The sequence below is a fragment of the Natator depressus genome, chromosome 7 (assembly GCF_965152275.1).
Source record: "Natator depressus isolate rNatDep1 chromosome 7, rNatDep2.hap1, whole genome shotgun sequence".
Classification (NCBI taxonomy): domain Eukaryota; kingdom Metazoa; phylum Chordata; order Testudines; family Cheloniidae; genus Natator; species Natator depressus.
Genome location: NC_134240.1, coordinates 68441687 through 68458444, shown reverse-complemented (window position 1 = coordinate 68458444; position 16758 = coordinate 68441687). Strand labels below are relative to the sequence as shown.

The 16758-nt window shown below is 40.9% G+C and overlaps 1 protein-coding gene across 1 annotated transcript in view; it reads right to left on the bottom strand.

Annotated features, from left to right (window-relative positions):
* Positions 1 to 10819: 10819 nt before the first annotated feature.
* SH2D4B (SH2 domain containing 4B) overlaps positions 10820 to 16758 on the bottom strand; it is a 99857-nt gene continuing 93918 nt past the window's right edge. The window contains exons 8-9 of the mRNA XM_074959941.1: positions 14486 to 14706; positions 10820 to 10945 (exon numbers count right to left, since the gene is read on the bottom strand). Of these exons, the coding sequence (XP_074816042.1) occupies positions 10853 to 10945; positions 14486 to 14706 (314 nt within the window). The 3' untranslated portion in view covers positions 10820 to 10852. The remainder of the gene's footprint in view (positions 10946 to 14485; positions 14707 to 16758) is intronic.

Sequence of the window (16758 nt, the reverse complement as noted above, 5' to 3'; positions counted from 1 at the left end):
AGCTCATACAGTACTGATGGCCTCAGTGATCTGAGTACCCAGCATGAGAATTTACAGTGGCTTGTGATATGCAAGAGCCAATAAGAAACAATGGCTTGCAGTCCCAGTGAAGCATGCAAACACACTCTAAGGGCAATGGGGGTGTTTTGTGTTCACAGTATCATCAATGGGTGTCCAGGAGATACATCTTTTAATTAATTTGGTTTAGCTTTAGAGTTCTGTATCAAGCTTGGGCTTTTATATGACTTCCAAAAGAAGTTCAGGAATTTTCCTTGCAAGCCTCATTGGTACACCTGCTGAAAGAGCAGACTACACTCATGTCTTTTATATATATATATATAAGAGCTCTGTTGCAAGTTTGAATCATGGTTCGTGTGGTCACCAAGGTTCACTTCCTTTATTTATATCGTGCTACTGGTGTGCATGACTCTTTACACATGATAAGTTTTCTGACCCAAATAACTTTTACAATCTTAATTATCTCTCTTTTTTTAAATGTGAAAGTTGTTTAAAGAAAACCTTTTTCAGATGGGTTTGTAACAGAGGAAACACTGGTGGAAGACTTAATCAATAAGGCAATTTTTTTTAAAAATGCAAAAAGCATACTGGGTTTCCAAAATACCAGCTGGCTAGAGTTACCGAAAATGCACTGAAGCAAAGTCTTCGTACAACTAGAATAAGGAAACAGCACGTGCACCATTGCTGGGATCAGAAAAATGGAGATTTAAAAAGTACCTCCATGCGTTTTCCAGAAAACATACTACCCTCAGGGTGTATGAAAACATGCTTCTAAATTCTTACATGTGGCACTTGAGTATTCAAAATATATGTCCATATACTACTCAGGGCCAAATCCTTCATGCTGATAAGTGTGGCTACTCCTCAGGTATTTTTTGTAGAAGGCCACTTTTGTGCCATTCCTGAGGCTACCCAGTCATCTCCACAGGACTACACATGTCCTGCTCACACTTTAGTCATCCCAATGCACAGGGCCGGGCCACACCATTTTGGCACCTGAGGCAGGGAGCTCAAATGACTGATGCCCCTCGCTTGGGCCAAAACTTTAAAAGGTCTCAGTTCTGCCTTTTTCCTGTTCTACTCCTCTCGTGGTACTGCTCTGCTACCTACCTCAATAAAGGAGAACTAACAACTTAAAATTTTTGAACAAGGCATTTTAAGTAACACTTAACTTTCAAATGCCTGAACAGCAAATGTAACTTTTTTTGTCTGCATAGTAAACACTGGCATTTTTATCTGTTTGAATAATCAAAGTGGTGCTTTCCGTGCCTTCTTGGTTGAAAAGATTTGAACTGCTTCCTGCTGAAGGTCCACAGTCTGGGCCAGCTCATGCTATACTGAGATGGTTGCAAGGCTGACCAGCCTCTCCTGTGTCGTCGTGGAGCGTAGATGTGTTTTTATTAACTTCAGCTTAAAGAAGCTGCGTTCTCCACTGGCAACTGTTACAGGAAGTGTTAGAAGTATGCACAGAACAACAAAAGCATTTGGAAAGAGGGTGGTCATCTTCTTTGTGCATATATATTCCAGAACAGCCTTTGGAGTTGATCCTGCTGAAATGTATCTTAAAAGGGCTTTCAGGTCATCACCTAAATCACTCGCATCAAGATCGCGCACGTCATCATGGATCAACGCTGTCTCTAGTGCCCTGCATTGCTGGTGTAGGTCTTCTTCAAGTATTGTGAGAAGTTTTGGAATATCATACAGAATCCCAAGTATACTGCTATGTTCCTTGAGCTTCATGAAACATTCTTCAGCTGACTGTATTGCACAATCTAGCACCTGGTTAAAGAATTCAACTTTGAATTGTTGTTTGGGGTCTCTTATGGGATTATCCTGTGCCTCGTAATCAAAATGTCATCTTCTTTGGTGACTCTTGTATTCTTGAATGGGTGGGAAAATAGCTTCAGTGTGAAGTTCCTCGCCAACTTCTATGCACTCTTCAGAACATTTTGAAATCCCTCATCTGACCGGTAAGACTGTAGGTATGACTTTGCTTTGTCCAGTTGTTCCATTGCTCCAGATATATCAAGGTCAACACCTTGGAGTCTCTTGCTTACAACATTTATTTCAAACACTATGTCATGCCACAACACTAAGCCACACAGAAATTTGAAGTTATGTATGTTTCTGGTGATTCCATTTCCCTCTGCCACTGTTCTCCCATGAACAGTTCCTGTCCTAGCATTATCCTCCATAATGGCAACTATGGCATCATCTATCTTCCCAATTTGGTGTTTTATAGGCTTTATCGCCTCCACTCGACTTTCCCATCATGTGGCACTCAGTGGTTTCATTGTCAGAGAGAATGTTCCCAGATGTTGCTTCAAAATTTGCATCGATAAGTTGATGCAGAGAAAAATACATAGATGCTTTGAATTACATTAAAAAAATTCAGCAGCCTCACTAGAAGCTGTTGCTGCATCACTGACCATCAAGTTCAATGAATGAGAACTGCATGGGACAAAAAAAGCTCGAGGGTTTAACTCTCGGATCCGTGTCTGCACTCCTCTGTTCTTTCCTCTCATGTTGGCACCATTATCATAGCCCTGACCTCTCATGTCAGCTATCGCAATTCCTGTATCTTCCAGCTTTAAGAAGCACATTTGTCATGCCAGCTCCTGTAGTATCATCAATGTCAATAAATTCTAGAAAATGTTCTCTGACAGTCACCATTGCAGGGACATTTTCACTAGGCTCTGTGGTTACAAAACGCACCATTAAAGTCATTTGTTCCATATGGCTGATGTCAGGTGTGCAATCCAGAATAACAGAGTAATATCTTGCTGACTTCAAATCTGCCACAATCTTCTGTTTGACTTTTGTTGCCAGTAACTGTATGATCTCATTTTGAATGTTTTTTTCAAGGTAGTGGTGTGTGTACATTTCTTGGGTGGTGACTCTTCTTAGATGCTCCTGGAGTACAGCATCAAACTCAGCCATCAGCTCCACAATTTTAAGGATGTTTCCATTGTTTGGCACATACAGCTGATCTGAAGTGCCACGCAGTGCTAGGTTTTGGGTAGCAAGCATTCTCACAATGGCAATGAGCCTTGTCAGAACATTTTGCCAATAAAGAGACTCTGATGCAATCTTCTCTTGATGCTGATCATTTATGGTGGCCTTTAACCTTAGTCTCATATTGAGCTCTTTCCACCTATGGAATGCTCTCTGGTGATTTGCTGCCTTCTCATGGCATGCCAGGTTTCTAGACAGATTTTTCCAGTCCTTTGTTCCTGTAGAACCCAATGTGGCTGGAACATTAAACTGGAAGAGTTTGCAACAAAAACAGTATGCAGCATTCTGGGGTTTTGAGTACATAAGCCATGGCCTCGCCACTTTGTCACCATTGGGGATTTCACACCAGTAATGTGTTGGATGGAAATGTCTATTTTCATTGTCTTTGGGGAACATGAAGCTTTTCACTTGCTGTGTCCTATGCAGTACAAGGAAGTCCCTCAGGCTCCTGCTCAAGTGGGTCCACAGTCCTGGATCATCTAGACTTGAGAAACTAAACTCAGCAGCAGCTGTTTCTTGTTCCTCCACCACACTCTTCTCTGATCTACACTTTTCTTCAGGAATGTGCATGGTTACATCCATTTGAGATGGAGATATGGATGCTGCAGTAGCTGCCTGGTCACCTGCACTCTGACTAACTGGAAGATCAGGCATCTCCTCACCACTCACATCCACACTGGGGCCGGAAGACTCACTGTGAACATTTGTGTCTGTATCTCAGGAGAGCTCCTTCCTGCTTAGATAGAAAAGCTTCCTTTGCTTGCTTTCTTTTTCTTAATGCTGCCCCAGAAGGGTGTTTTCTTCTTTCACTCATGACTGCTGTTCTGGGCCAGCTAGAGTGGCTCTCAACACTCAATTGAAGGGGACAAATAAGCAGGCTGATAGCAGGGCCTGAGTGAGGGAAGATATCAGCGTCTTAAGGGCCTAATTTGTTCCTACTACTTCAGTTGACTGCCTGTTTTCCTCAGGTGGGTTCAGGGAAGCAGCAGGAAACAGGAAGCTCCCTGAAAAGCTGGTGTTAATCGTCCAGGTTCCTGGGGGCACTAGAGAGGTAAATAAGAGGCTCCTCCTCGTCTCTCTCCCTGCAGCTCCTGCTGCTTTCTGTTATTCCCTCTCAGCTTTTCTCCTGCCTGCCTGTTATGTCTCTTGTGCCATCCTTCCTCCAGCACAGCACTCCACCATCTCTGTGCATCTAGAGCAGAGAGAATACATATGCAACAGCAGCAGACACAATTTTCTACACTCTGGGTCCTAGTGGCGCCCCCCCACAGTCTGGCACCTGAGGCGGCTGCCTCAGTTCACCTCATGGTAAGGCCAGCCCTGCCAATGCACCCACTGCCTGCTACTGGTATAATGAGCAATGCAGCGAATATGTTAGTGCTCAGCCCCAAACACTTTGCTCCCTGGATGGGCAACTCCACAGGACCAGATGTGTCCGTTCACCCTCCCACTCTGCCCTCAATGCCACTGAATGTTCCTTTCTCACATGCAGATCTGTGGAGTCTGGGAACAGTGGGGGTAAATGCTGCCACAGAGGCACCTAAGACCCTTGCATTCAGTAAGGACAAGAGATCTGCAAATGGAGAGCTTCCACCATTTGCACAGATCAAGGGAACACAATCTGAGCCAAAACAGAGCCATCTCTTATGAAGCTGTTTTTCCGCCATAGAAAAATTGCTTGTAATCCATGTTTAATATATAATAACTAAACCTATAATTCAAGGATGTAACCTTAACTTAAAACTACTGGAAGAAATTGCAAGAGAGCAAAACACCACCAGCAACTAGTTCCAGCCTAGTAGAAAATTTGCATTGGCACACACCAAAAGGTAAATACACACACAGCAGGGGTAATCACTAGCACTAAACAAATATTGGTAGAGGCGGTTTCAGAGTACTTGCACTGCAATAAATTAGCTACAGAAATCAAGTATGCATCATTATCATCAAGAAATCTAAAATATACCCAAGGAACAAGGATCAGTCCAGGAAATACAAACCACTGCTCAAATGGAAATACCTCCTGCAATTGACAGCACAGCCAGGGGCACGTTAGTATTTCAGTTCACTAACATGAGCCTCTGGGAATCTTAAAGAAGAGACATAACAAAAACAAAACGTAAATCTTCAGAAACCTGTGAAAAAATAGGCTACAGCTTGTAAATGATGCAGATTAATTTTATATATATCTATATCTATATCTTATATAAAAGAGAAAGAAAATTGCTCCCAGGATGAGAGATAACACTTTTCACCCTAGAGCAAATTTGTGCTGTGGCTTTATAAACACTGGAAGACAAGAATTTATGAGTTAGACTTCAAACCACTGTGGTGCACACAGGCACCACTATAAGATAACAATATAAATAGCCTTGTGTGTGTTTAAAGCAAATTGTGTATCCGTGTCTTCTGAAAGACAAGGGGGATTGTGCATACTCAAGGGGGTGGATCCTCAGCTAGTATAAATCTGGATAGCTTCATTATAGTCAATGGAGCTATCATGATTCACACCTGTGGAGGTTCTGGTTCATGGAGCTCAACAAAGTCTGTTGAAATTAATGCAGAGTCTCACATGGTCTCAATGGACTCTGGGTCCAGCCCAGATTCAGTAAATATGAACACCATATATAGTCCATCTGTTTTACCAAAAATCTTTAAACAGGCATCTCTCTGAGGCAGGGATAGTCTTTTACTCAGTGTTTGTTCAGTACGATGCGGCCCTGATACTAAATGGGGTTTTGAGGTGCTTCTTTGATGCAAAGATTCAATAATTTTTAAATACTCTTAAACTGTATATTAATTCCATTGTAATACCTAAAGCAGAGATGATACACTGGAAGTGAGCATCCAAATACCTTAGGTGGGTTTCAAAATCTTATCCCTGTAGTAGGGTTTGTTTGGGGTGTTTTTGCTTTCCCATACAAAAGCCAATTCCATTAAACTGGTAAAATCTGTACACAGCCTTAGTATTGAGACAAAAATCAAAAATTCCAGATGTAACAGGCATTCCAGAAAGCAAAGGTAATGCATGCATTGGAGATTCTTTCTAAAGAATATGCATAAATACTTGTGACCCTATATAGTGCATTTTTATTGCTATGATAGGGATATAAAGGAAAGTCAGATTCATTGAAGAATGAAAATGTTTTCCTTATTACTGAACTTTGTGTCCCTCTCAAAGTGGACTTACCATAATATGTCTTGCATTCAATTCCAGAGGCCATATTAACAGGAAGCCTTATAATGGAATTCCGCAACATGCAGCTCCCTTGACTCAACACTAGCTACCCCAGAAAAAATAAATCACAACTAAGATTTGCAGGTCACTGCTATAATATCATAAACCTGGACAAACAGGAAATTGAAACCACCACCACCTCAAAAGACTGTAGAGAAATGGACAGAACCAAACAACTCTGAATGTAGAGGAAGCAAGGTGGGGCTTGGAATCTGAATGCAGATCCTGGCAAGAATCTGGTTTCAGAGTAGCAGCCGTGTTAGTCTGTATCCGCAAAAAGAACAGGAGTACTTGTGGCACCTTAGAGACTAACAAATTTATTAGAGCATAAGCTTTTGTGGGCTACAGCCCACTTCATCGGATGCATAGAATGGAACATATAGTAAGATATGTATATATATATTTATATATATACACACATGCAGATAAATTGGAAGTTACCATACAAACTGTGAGAAGCTAATTAGTTAAGATGAGCTATTATCAGCAGGAGAAAAAAAAAACTTTTGTAGTGATAATCAAGATGGTCCATTTAGACAGCTGACAAGAAGGTGTGAGGACACTTAACTTAGGGAAATAGATTCAATATGTGTAATGACCCAGCCACTCCCACTCTCTATTCAAACCCAAGTTAATGGTATTTAGTGTGCATATTAATTCAAGCTGAGCAGTTTCTCACTGGAGTCTGTTTTTGAAGCTTTTCTGTTGCAAAATTGCCACCCTTAAATCTTTTACTGAGTGGCCAGAGAGGTTGAAGTGTTCTCCTACCGGTTTTTGAATGTTATGATTCCTGATGTCAGATTTGTGTCCATTTATTCTTTTGCGTAGAGACTGTCCCGTTTGGCCAATATACATGGCAGAGGGGCATTGCTGGCACATGATGGCATATATCACATTTGTAGATGTGCAGGTGAATGAGCCCCTGATGGCATGGCTAATGTGATTAGGTCCTATGATGGTGTCACTTGAATAAATATGTGGATAGAGTTGGCATTGGACTTTGTGCAGCTTGGAATCTCTGTTGGGCTAAGCCAACGTCCCTGGACTTCGGGAGTTTGAAATGCAGTTCTGAATGTTGTGGCTCAGGCTCCACTTGCATTTTAAGCATTGTGATTTGGGGAAGACAGCAATCTTCTGAGTTTCCTCCAAGGACTTCAAAAATATAGTAATTTAAAAAAAAAACAATGGGATAAACACATTGTCTCATTGTTTTAATTCTCCCTTCATTTTCTAAATTACTTTCCCCCATTCTGTACCTCCCACTCACTAGTTACCTTTTCATACTCCATTTGTTTTCTGGAAGGCAGCAACAAGCATTTGTTAGCTCAGAAAATGTCTCTACTCTTGTATTTCCCCCACTACCCTCCAGTGTATTAGCAGCAGCTGCACATCTTTACCTAGGAAAGCTTCTGTTCTTTTTAATTTCTGTCTACTATGATGTCCTTTTGTTTTCTTTGAAATTTATCTTCAGTTAAGTTGCACTGTATTTTATTTCCAATATTTTTTCGTTATATATTGTCAAGTTTTACTCTGCAGTTCTCTATGAGTTGGCTGGATGTTTTTCATTACTTCTGTGGGGCTGTGGAAAAAAAGCAATTCCTTTATTTGAGAATCCTGACATTTATTAACATAATAAAACTCTCAAGATGAAATTGCGGTTTTCCAGCCAGTAATTTCATTTGCAGGAGAACTTACAAGGAATTTATTTTAAAGCCAGGTAAAACCTAAAATATGAGACATGCATGGAATGCAGACCCAAAAAAGTAGGAAATATATCATGAATTGAAAACTGTTTGGTTGTCTCATACATGTTAATTAGGACAGGACAGGTAGGCTAAAGATCAAAACTTTCAAGTTTTCTTGTCCTATATCCAAAAATGTAGACAGTTCCTGGGAAATGTATAATTTAGAAAAGAATAATTATGTTATTGCCAACATCTTATGAATATGAATTCTTTATACAGAACAAGGCAGCTTCAACTTTATGTACACAAATATTCTCATAATTGTAGATGCTGAATACTACAGGGAGGTAAACCTGAAAAGAATTGGAAAACAATGTGTCCTACTTTCAGCATACATAATAACATTTTATCTGAGGATCTGAAAACAGTTTACAAAAGTGGAGGAGTCTGTATTATTATCCCCTTTTTCCAGGATGGTAAATCGAAGCACAAAGACTCAGTGACTTGCAAGAGTTCCACTGTTGAGCCAATGGCCAAGTTCTGAAGACAACCCAGACCTCTCAACTCCCAGTCACCCATTCAAACTGCTAGGTCACACTGCTTCCCAAGATATCAGCCGCTTAAAAGACTATCCTAATTTTCCAAACATATTTGGTGAAGAAATCTTAGTTGCATTCACATCAGAGTACCCTATGATGAGAATGGCTGATCCAGAAAGTGAACAATACACTCAGTGAGCCCTGATTATAATTTAGACTGAACCCTAACTTCTTAGACAACCTTTTGAGATAATACAGAAACCTGAGCCAATGTGACCAATGCAACTCACATAGAAACTATCCAACTAAATTTCCCTCTGTGGAAAGCTAATTGAAATTCTCCCTCACAAGTCACAAACACAGATAGATTTAATCTCACAAAAAGCTAATGTTAACAAATGGAAAATATCCTATATGATATTGCAAGACATGTCTGAATTTTCTGATTTCAACAAGGATGGGAAGAGGCAATAATGAGGAAAGCTGCTGTCATTATGAAGAGCATTTATTATTTGTGTAACACCATAAGTGTTGGTGGTGCTTAACAAACATGTAAAGACAAGGTCCCTTCCCCTGAAGATCAGCTTACAGTCTAATTCTGACAGATACAATACACAGGATACCCATTCAAGGGCACAAACAAATGGAGTCACCCTCTCAGGAGGAAGGGATTCAACAATAAGAAAAAGGTTTTAAGGGGATGTGGGAGAGTGGCACATATGAATTGTGAGGCTGTTCCAAGCATGAGAATATCATGAATTTAGGCACAAAGCTGAAAGTGAGAGAGAGGCACAAAGGTTGGAGTTAAGAGGGAAGAATTTCAAGGAACAGGCAAAGGAAATGAGATGTGAGATGTAGCTGAGGGCAAAGTCCCTCATTATTCAAAATGGGCCCTAAGTATCTGAAAAGGGTGGAGAAACTACTCACTTAAGGAGTCACAAGGCCATTTCAATTACGACCCTCCACTGAGAATGACTCATATAAAATACATTATGCTATATATTGTAAACAAACCTTCAGCATGGCCAGACAATTCTGAGATGATGCCCTCCCGGGGAAGGGAGGAATAGGATCTGAGGAACTGAAAGGGGAAACATCTGTATACCCCAGCTGAGTCCAACTGCCAGCTCCTTGCAAAGGGACCTGGAAGCAAACCAGGAGGCCAGTGAGAGTTCTTTAAAATTCTTCTTCTTTATACTTCATAACTTGTCTAATGGAATGATCTCCAACTTATCAATCTACTAAGTCTAAGCAGCTACCCTAAGTACTCACTTCGGTATACCTGTTCCTTTATATGTGTTCTGATATTTAGTATGTTGCTGTAACAAATGCTTTAAGAGCTCTCTGCCTCATATGTAAAAGTGAACAGGCATGATATCTAATAAATACTTCATGCCTTATATATGGATCTATCTAACTCCTCGACTAGCAGAACTGGTAAGGGAGTGTCTGGAACTATAAAAAAGTGAAGCCAGGAAACTGCAAGATGTGGCTTGGGCATCATTGAAAGTAGAGAAATGTCAGGGATTAGCTAAAGTTTTGGGTGAAGATTCAGGTCACTTCATATTTTATCCAGAGTGATTTCCCCATCCTTAATTCATTCATTACTTCAAGATTCAAAATTACATTCCCAACATAAAATGATTTGTGAAAGTTTTAAATCTTGTAGGTGTTTTTTTTTCCCTGTTGGAAACAGTGATTAGCTACATGGTGCTGAATAATTGACCATCTTCTATAGAATAGGTGAAAGTCTTTCCAATGCCACTGGACCCATAAAGTCTTTAATAGTGCACAGGGTCTTGTGGGCACTGTCTGCTCTGAGGGAAACTTCACTTTATAGGCCTGAATTTGAAAGTAAACAATAAGATATCACAAATTACACAAGTTTTTAAAGTCCATTTGCAAAACTGCAAGACTGACTGATGAGATTGTCATTGGAAACTAGCAAACTCGATGTCAGAGGAAAGAACCTAATTCAACATATTAGTATTTCATACAATGCCTTATGAATGCATAGAGTAGTTCACCTTCCTTCTTAAAGTCATGTCAGTTAGCATTTTCAACCCTGGACATTAGTTGAAAAATTAAAATGACCTTGAGTGTCAATGCCAGTTGACCACATCTCTTAGAAGGACCACCGGGGATTGTCTTCACCTGTAGTCAGTCAGTATTCTCCCATCTTTAAACTCTTGGTGACATAAATAATTACCACAAATCAGGTATCAAACGGTTGCTTCTAGGATCTTCTAGTGGTGGTAGTTTGCTCTTCAAACAGCTAGTGACTGAAGATTTGATAACTAACATACTATTTTAACTATCCATAGGATTTTCATTCTAGTCCTAAAGACTGAAAACAGTCATTCAAATAAAGAACTGTAGTCAGGTGGGTTCTTCCTCTGTCCACATGGTTCCAGTAGTAACTCCCCACCCGAGGATGTGATAATTTCTTCCTGAAAAGATAAAAGGACATTTACAGTGTCATTCAAAAGTACTTCAGCCTTCTCCTGTCCCCTCGAGAAACAAAACCACAGCAAAAAAGAAGATCCCCACCCAATTCAAGTAAGGACCAACCCTTTGGTGAGATGAGAAACTGGCTGCTGTTGTCCAACTACACATCTTAAAAAATGATTATCTGCAATTCTAAGTCGACACACAAATGTGCACCTGATAAAACGTACACTGGGATACCAGCAGCTCCTCTTCTCTCTTCAAGGTGTGGAGCTGCCCATACAAAAACCAGCTATTTCTTTACCTCTCCTTTATACAGGGACTGATATTCCCTATTCCACACAGTCAGGGGAAAGGATCGTGCTAGTTCCACATCCTTCTTAGTGCTCTGCATAATCTGTGCCACCCTCTGATAACTGTATGCCAATATAAAAAGAATGGAATAAAAAACTAAACCATTTTCCATTGTTAGCGTAGAGACTGTTATTCATTATTTAAACTGGCACTTTAGAATACAGTAAAAATTGAGTGGGAAAATAAGAGTTGCATAAATCAAGGGAATTCTGTTTTGTTATTCATTAAAAATGACTGAAACAATTTTAATTAGTCTATTAAAAATGATTTAGGGATTAGATATGGGGCAAAACCATAGATCAGAACATCCCAAAGTTAGGAATGCAGCTGAATCCAAATTTAGATCCAAGTTATTGGGCTGGGATTTTCAAAGGTGCCCAGTTCTCAATTAAACTCAATGGGAATTTCAGTGCCTAACTCCTTTAGGCCCCATTGAAAATACCAGTCTTGGTCCATGCCCAATCACTATGTTGGGTTGAAAATAAGTATGGAAATTTCCTATCCAAATGGAAACATTGTGGGAAAGTTATGGGCAAGCAGAGACAGGGGTTTAGTAGGGAAAGCCACTCTCAACTTAATTATAATGTTTGCTGCTTTCAACACTATATTTCTATGCAAAAATAAACCCTACTGGTTGTAAAAACTCATATAAACATTAGACTGGCTGGTGCCACGTGATCTTTTGTGGCTGTAAAGTTGGGTAGTAGTTACCTGACCTGATAATCTCCCAACATCCACATTAACCAGTGTCTCCAAATAAAGACCAGAATGAGGCAAAGAAGAGGAAAGAGGGTCAAGCTCTGTACTACTGTCATTTCCTAGCCCCTTTAGTGCTGGTGGCTGGCTCTGAATTCTTACAGCTTTTGCTGTGGTCTTTGGGATCACAGTAAACTTTGGGCTCTGAAGATAAATGAATCCACCTACAGTTCATCTTAACCATGACAAAAGACCAGGAACCTTCCTGAAGGAGTTTCATCTAAAACAGAACTGGGGCAGGATCTGGAAGAGATTATGGTAATTTTCATTGTGCTGCTTTCACATCCTCTGGCATTGTGTAGCTGGCCATTAAAAGGCTGTGGAGGGCTTGAGAGTGCACTTCAGAGGTAAGGGCAGACAGAAAAGTTTCAGAGACGATGATATGGAAGACAGGAACTGACACTCAGGAGCAAACTGACCAGTTTTACATATGTCCACTAAGCCAGGCAATTAAAAGAGAACTGGGTGGTCACTTTAAAGGAAGAGCAGCTTCTCTAATCAGCCTGTCATAGCCACACCTGTCAATTTCATCATCGGGGACGCCCCCCAGGAATATTTTTTCCTTAATGTCTGGGCTTAATAGACATTTTGCTTCTGACAGGTGCCCTTGTTCTCTTTGCTGATGGATGGGCTGTCTTGTGTGGTTATTGCCTATGATGGGCAAGGAGAAAACAAGGGAAATACAGGAACTTTTGTCAGACTTGATTGCCCCAAAAAAGAGGAGGAGACATCACGGCTGCCAGAACTCCTGCCTGAGGGACTGAGTTCCTTGTTTAAGTGCCAGCTGTGCAACTGTAGATGCACTCTTCTATCCCTGGCCAGGAGTATCCTGAGAGTCCCTCTCCAATATACCGATCTAGGTGCTGCTTGTTTCTGTAGGAGGCAGTACAAAGAGATGCACTGACTTTGAAAAAGACAGCCAGCATGAAGGCTTCTTCAAATATATAAAATAAAATAGAGGTGTCTAGGTTCAGCTTTCCTTCTGCTTATCATGTGGGGTTTGTGTTGTACGTATAACGGGCTAGATCCACAGCATAGGCAGCACTATGCCACCTTTCTACCACCCCGTCCCCTCCCCCCGAACTGAAGTTAGAACCATCTATGGCTGCTCTACCTTGTGCCAGGGGATAATGGTCTTGAGGAGTTGTTCCTCTAGCCAGGATCACTGGAGCACATTGCACTCTGGCCCCACCCCTCTTTGGAGTGGACAAATAGAAGGTGTGAGGCAGGCTCACATTTCTCCTATGCTACTTAAATTCTCAGCTGCTGCATTAAGGCAGTTTTAAGACCTCTTCTTGTGCCATTTCTTGAGAGAGGCCAGGAATCTGTCCCAAGCTATTTATGTAGAATATTACACTCTGCTCTGACTCCTGGTCTGTTTCTTACTTGCAGTGTAAATTCCTTCAGGCAGGAACTGTCATGTTCTGTGGTGCCCTCACTTGTAGGCCCAACTTCTCATCTCCATTATACTGATGTAAATCTAGTAAATTATTGCAGATTTACCCCAGTGTCACAGAGCAGAATTTCCCCTCTGTTGCTCAGTATAATAAGTAATAACAAGAGGTTCACTGGGGGAAGGAATAGAGAGTGTGTATGTGTGGAGCAAGCCTGCAGAGGTGCTACAAACTGAAGTTCATGGCACCTCAAGAAAGAGAGAAGTGGGAAGGGAAATTGGGAGCAGAGAAGAGGGGAAATTAGGGGAAGAAAAGGAAAGCTCCTTACATGTTGTCTGGGGAGAAATGGGATATGGAAATAGTCAGAGGAGAAAAAGTCCACTGGAATGAGAGTGAAACAAAGATGAGACAAAACAGGAGAGAAGGAAAAGTGAAGGAAATTCTATAGAAGAAGGGAACAATACGGGTGAGGATAAAGAGAAAAACAGAAGAAAAATTGATGGAGAGAGACACATGAGAAGGTAAAAATAACCTTTCCCATCAGAAATTGTGCTGCTTTTTAGTCACAGACTGGCCCATAGGAAGCACAACTTCCAGAAGAGCCAGTTCCTGGCCACGTAGAGTTGTCAAAGGCTCATGGTAAACTTAACTAAATTAAAAGCCCTTTTCTTGTAATATTTCCAACCAAATTTTGCAGACCAAAGAAGTTCAGAAAGTGTTAGCTCTGCCAGTCCCTATTAGTGCATCTTTTGGTCCTTCAAAGCAGGCAGTGCATACAAAGCTGGTTAGAATGGGACACAAATGGATACTGAAGATTTTGAAACTGGAAAAAAAAATCCACTGGTTCACTTCAGCAGAGAAACAAAACTCCAGGTGTATGAAGTTTAATTTGTACATTCTGACTAGAGCCAATGTACACTCGTTTAGCTTTTCACTATGGTTATTTCCACTTTCTAGGTTGGTTTCAAATTACATGGTTCCTCTTTAATTTATTAATCTGCTGAGTTCAGTGATTGATCTTTCCACAAGAAGTGATACCTTGTGAAAATCAATAAGATCCGTGAGTGTCGCATGCCGGTTGGGATCCACGCCCAAGAAACTGTAGAAATCCCCCGAAGCATCCACCAAAAAGTGTTTGAACCCACTCTGTTGGCGATAAGACAAGGCATAGCCCCAGATTTTCTCACTGACCCGCACCAGGAATGCTCCTTCAGACTTGTTCATTAGCAGCTCTTCTGCCTCCTGGCGGCTAATAATACCTGCCAAGAAGAAAGAGGCCACAGTCATCACATAATGGGCCCTGAAGAACATAGTAATTAAAATGAAATAGACGTGCATTAAAGGGGGAGATGAAGCTGAAACGGGCAAGGCCTCTCAAGTGTTCAAGCACTTACAGTGGAATGTGATTGTGCTAGGAGGTTACAGCTCAGGGGACTCAATAATTATTACCTGTCTTTGATGGAATACTGCATGCTTAATTTGTTACTTATGTGATTATTAATCATTATTTCCACCTGTTTTACCACATCCCCACTGTCCTCACAGTTCTCCTAAAGATGTGCACAAATACAACCCCTAGAGAAATGAATTAAATAGAAAAGGTCATTTAGTCTCCGGATTCAGTATCTACATTCTAAGCCACTGAAAGAAAGGCGATAACAGAATAGATAGCGCACCGGAATGTCCAGGGGTTGCAGTTTCTGTATCATGGGTACTCAGGGGCTATTGGCCATTATAATTATACTTTTCGTCAGGTAATATAGTACCTCTGATCTGATCATCTCAAAATGTTTTGCAGTTAATAATTAAGGCACTCTTCAATCTAGCAGAGAAAGGTATAATGTGATCCAGTGGCTGGAAGTTGAAGCTAGACAAATTCAGACTGGAAATAAGGTGTAAATTTTTAACAATGAGAGTAATTAACCATTGGAACAATTTACCCAGGGTCATGGTGGATTGTCCACCACTGACCATTTTTAAATCAAGATGGGAGGTTCTTCTAAAAAATCTGCTTTAGAAATTATTTGGGGGAAGTTCTATGGCCTGTGTTATATAGGCGGTCAGACTGGATTACCACAATGGCCCCTTCTTGTCTTGGAATCTCTGACTGTACAAAACACCACTTCCAGACTCCTGAAGGGTTGCATTGCCCTTCAGGAGACAGGGAGAAAGATTGTGTCCCCGGAGATGCAATCTCCCTGGGGCTGCTTGGTATGCATGAGAGTTACACGCTGCACCATTCTGTAGCATTATGCAGACTGCTCAACTTTATGTGGTGGCTCATTCCAAAGGCCAATATGGAGAGGAATGAGGTTATATCTTTGTCTTCTCCCCCTCCCTTATTGAGCAACTGGCTCACAGCTAGGAGAAGTTTCTTTGCTATCTAATGACCACTAACTTATTTAGCAGATTCAAGAAAGATCAAAGCCTGGATTTTCAAAACCATTTGGGGGATCAGATTAAAGTTAATGGAAAATAAAAGTGTCCAAATCTCCCTGGTAGCTTTGAAAATCTCACCCCAAACGGGGAAGTTCTGGAAATATTTTGTTTCTTTTAGTTTAGAAAGACCTTAACTTTCTTTAGAGGACAAGAGTCATAGTTATCTCAATCAGGGACCCAAAATTGACATTGTTGAGAGTTCTGAATGTAGACAGAGAGTAATATAGAACCCTAAAATACCCAATGAAAGGTACAGTCAGAAACGTCCACATAACTGGGCTATGCCCTGTCGTAATAACTGGGCCTACAAATTTACTCTAATTGTGAGCTCAACTATGAAAAGTTGAATGAAGGCTCATAAAGTGTCATAATAACCTATAATAAATGTTGATGAGAAAAGGTGCAAAAAGGAGACAGAAAGACTGAGTTAGTCCAACCAAAACTCAAGGACTGTGTTAAGAATATGCCTGGTAAACAAGAGACGTGTGGGATCAGAAATTAGTGAACCAAAATTGATGTGTTGGTAATCAGGCCTAATTGGTGCACAAAATAATAAGAGGATGGGCTATTCCACCCATCACTCCCTTTGAGGTACCTCAAAGAGAGACTCTTTTGGGAAAATCTAATGGAGTGTGATGCTGGCTGACTGAAAAGTGAGAGGAGGGGAAAAAGCGAGCTTCATCTTCATGACTTCCAGCCCTACCATCTCCTGGGACTCTAGACCTTCCTCATTCTAATCTTGAAAGATTTTCTGACCAGAGAGAGGCAGCCAAATGACACTGCCACTTCCACCAGCTTTGGCTAGATCCCAAATGCCACCTGGGATGTGAGACTTCATCCCCATACTTCACCCCAGGCATCCTTTTCCTTCC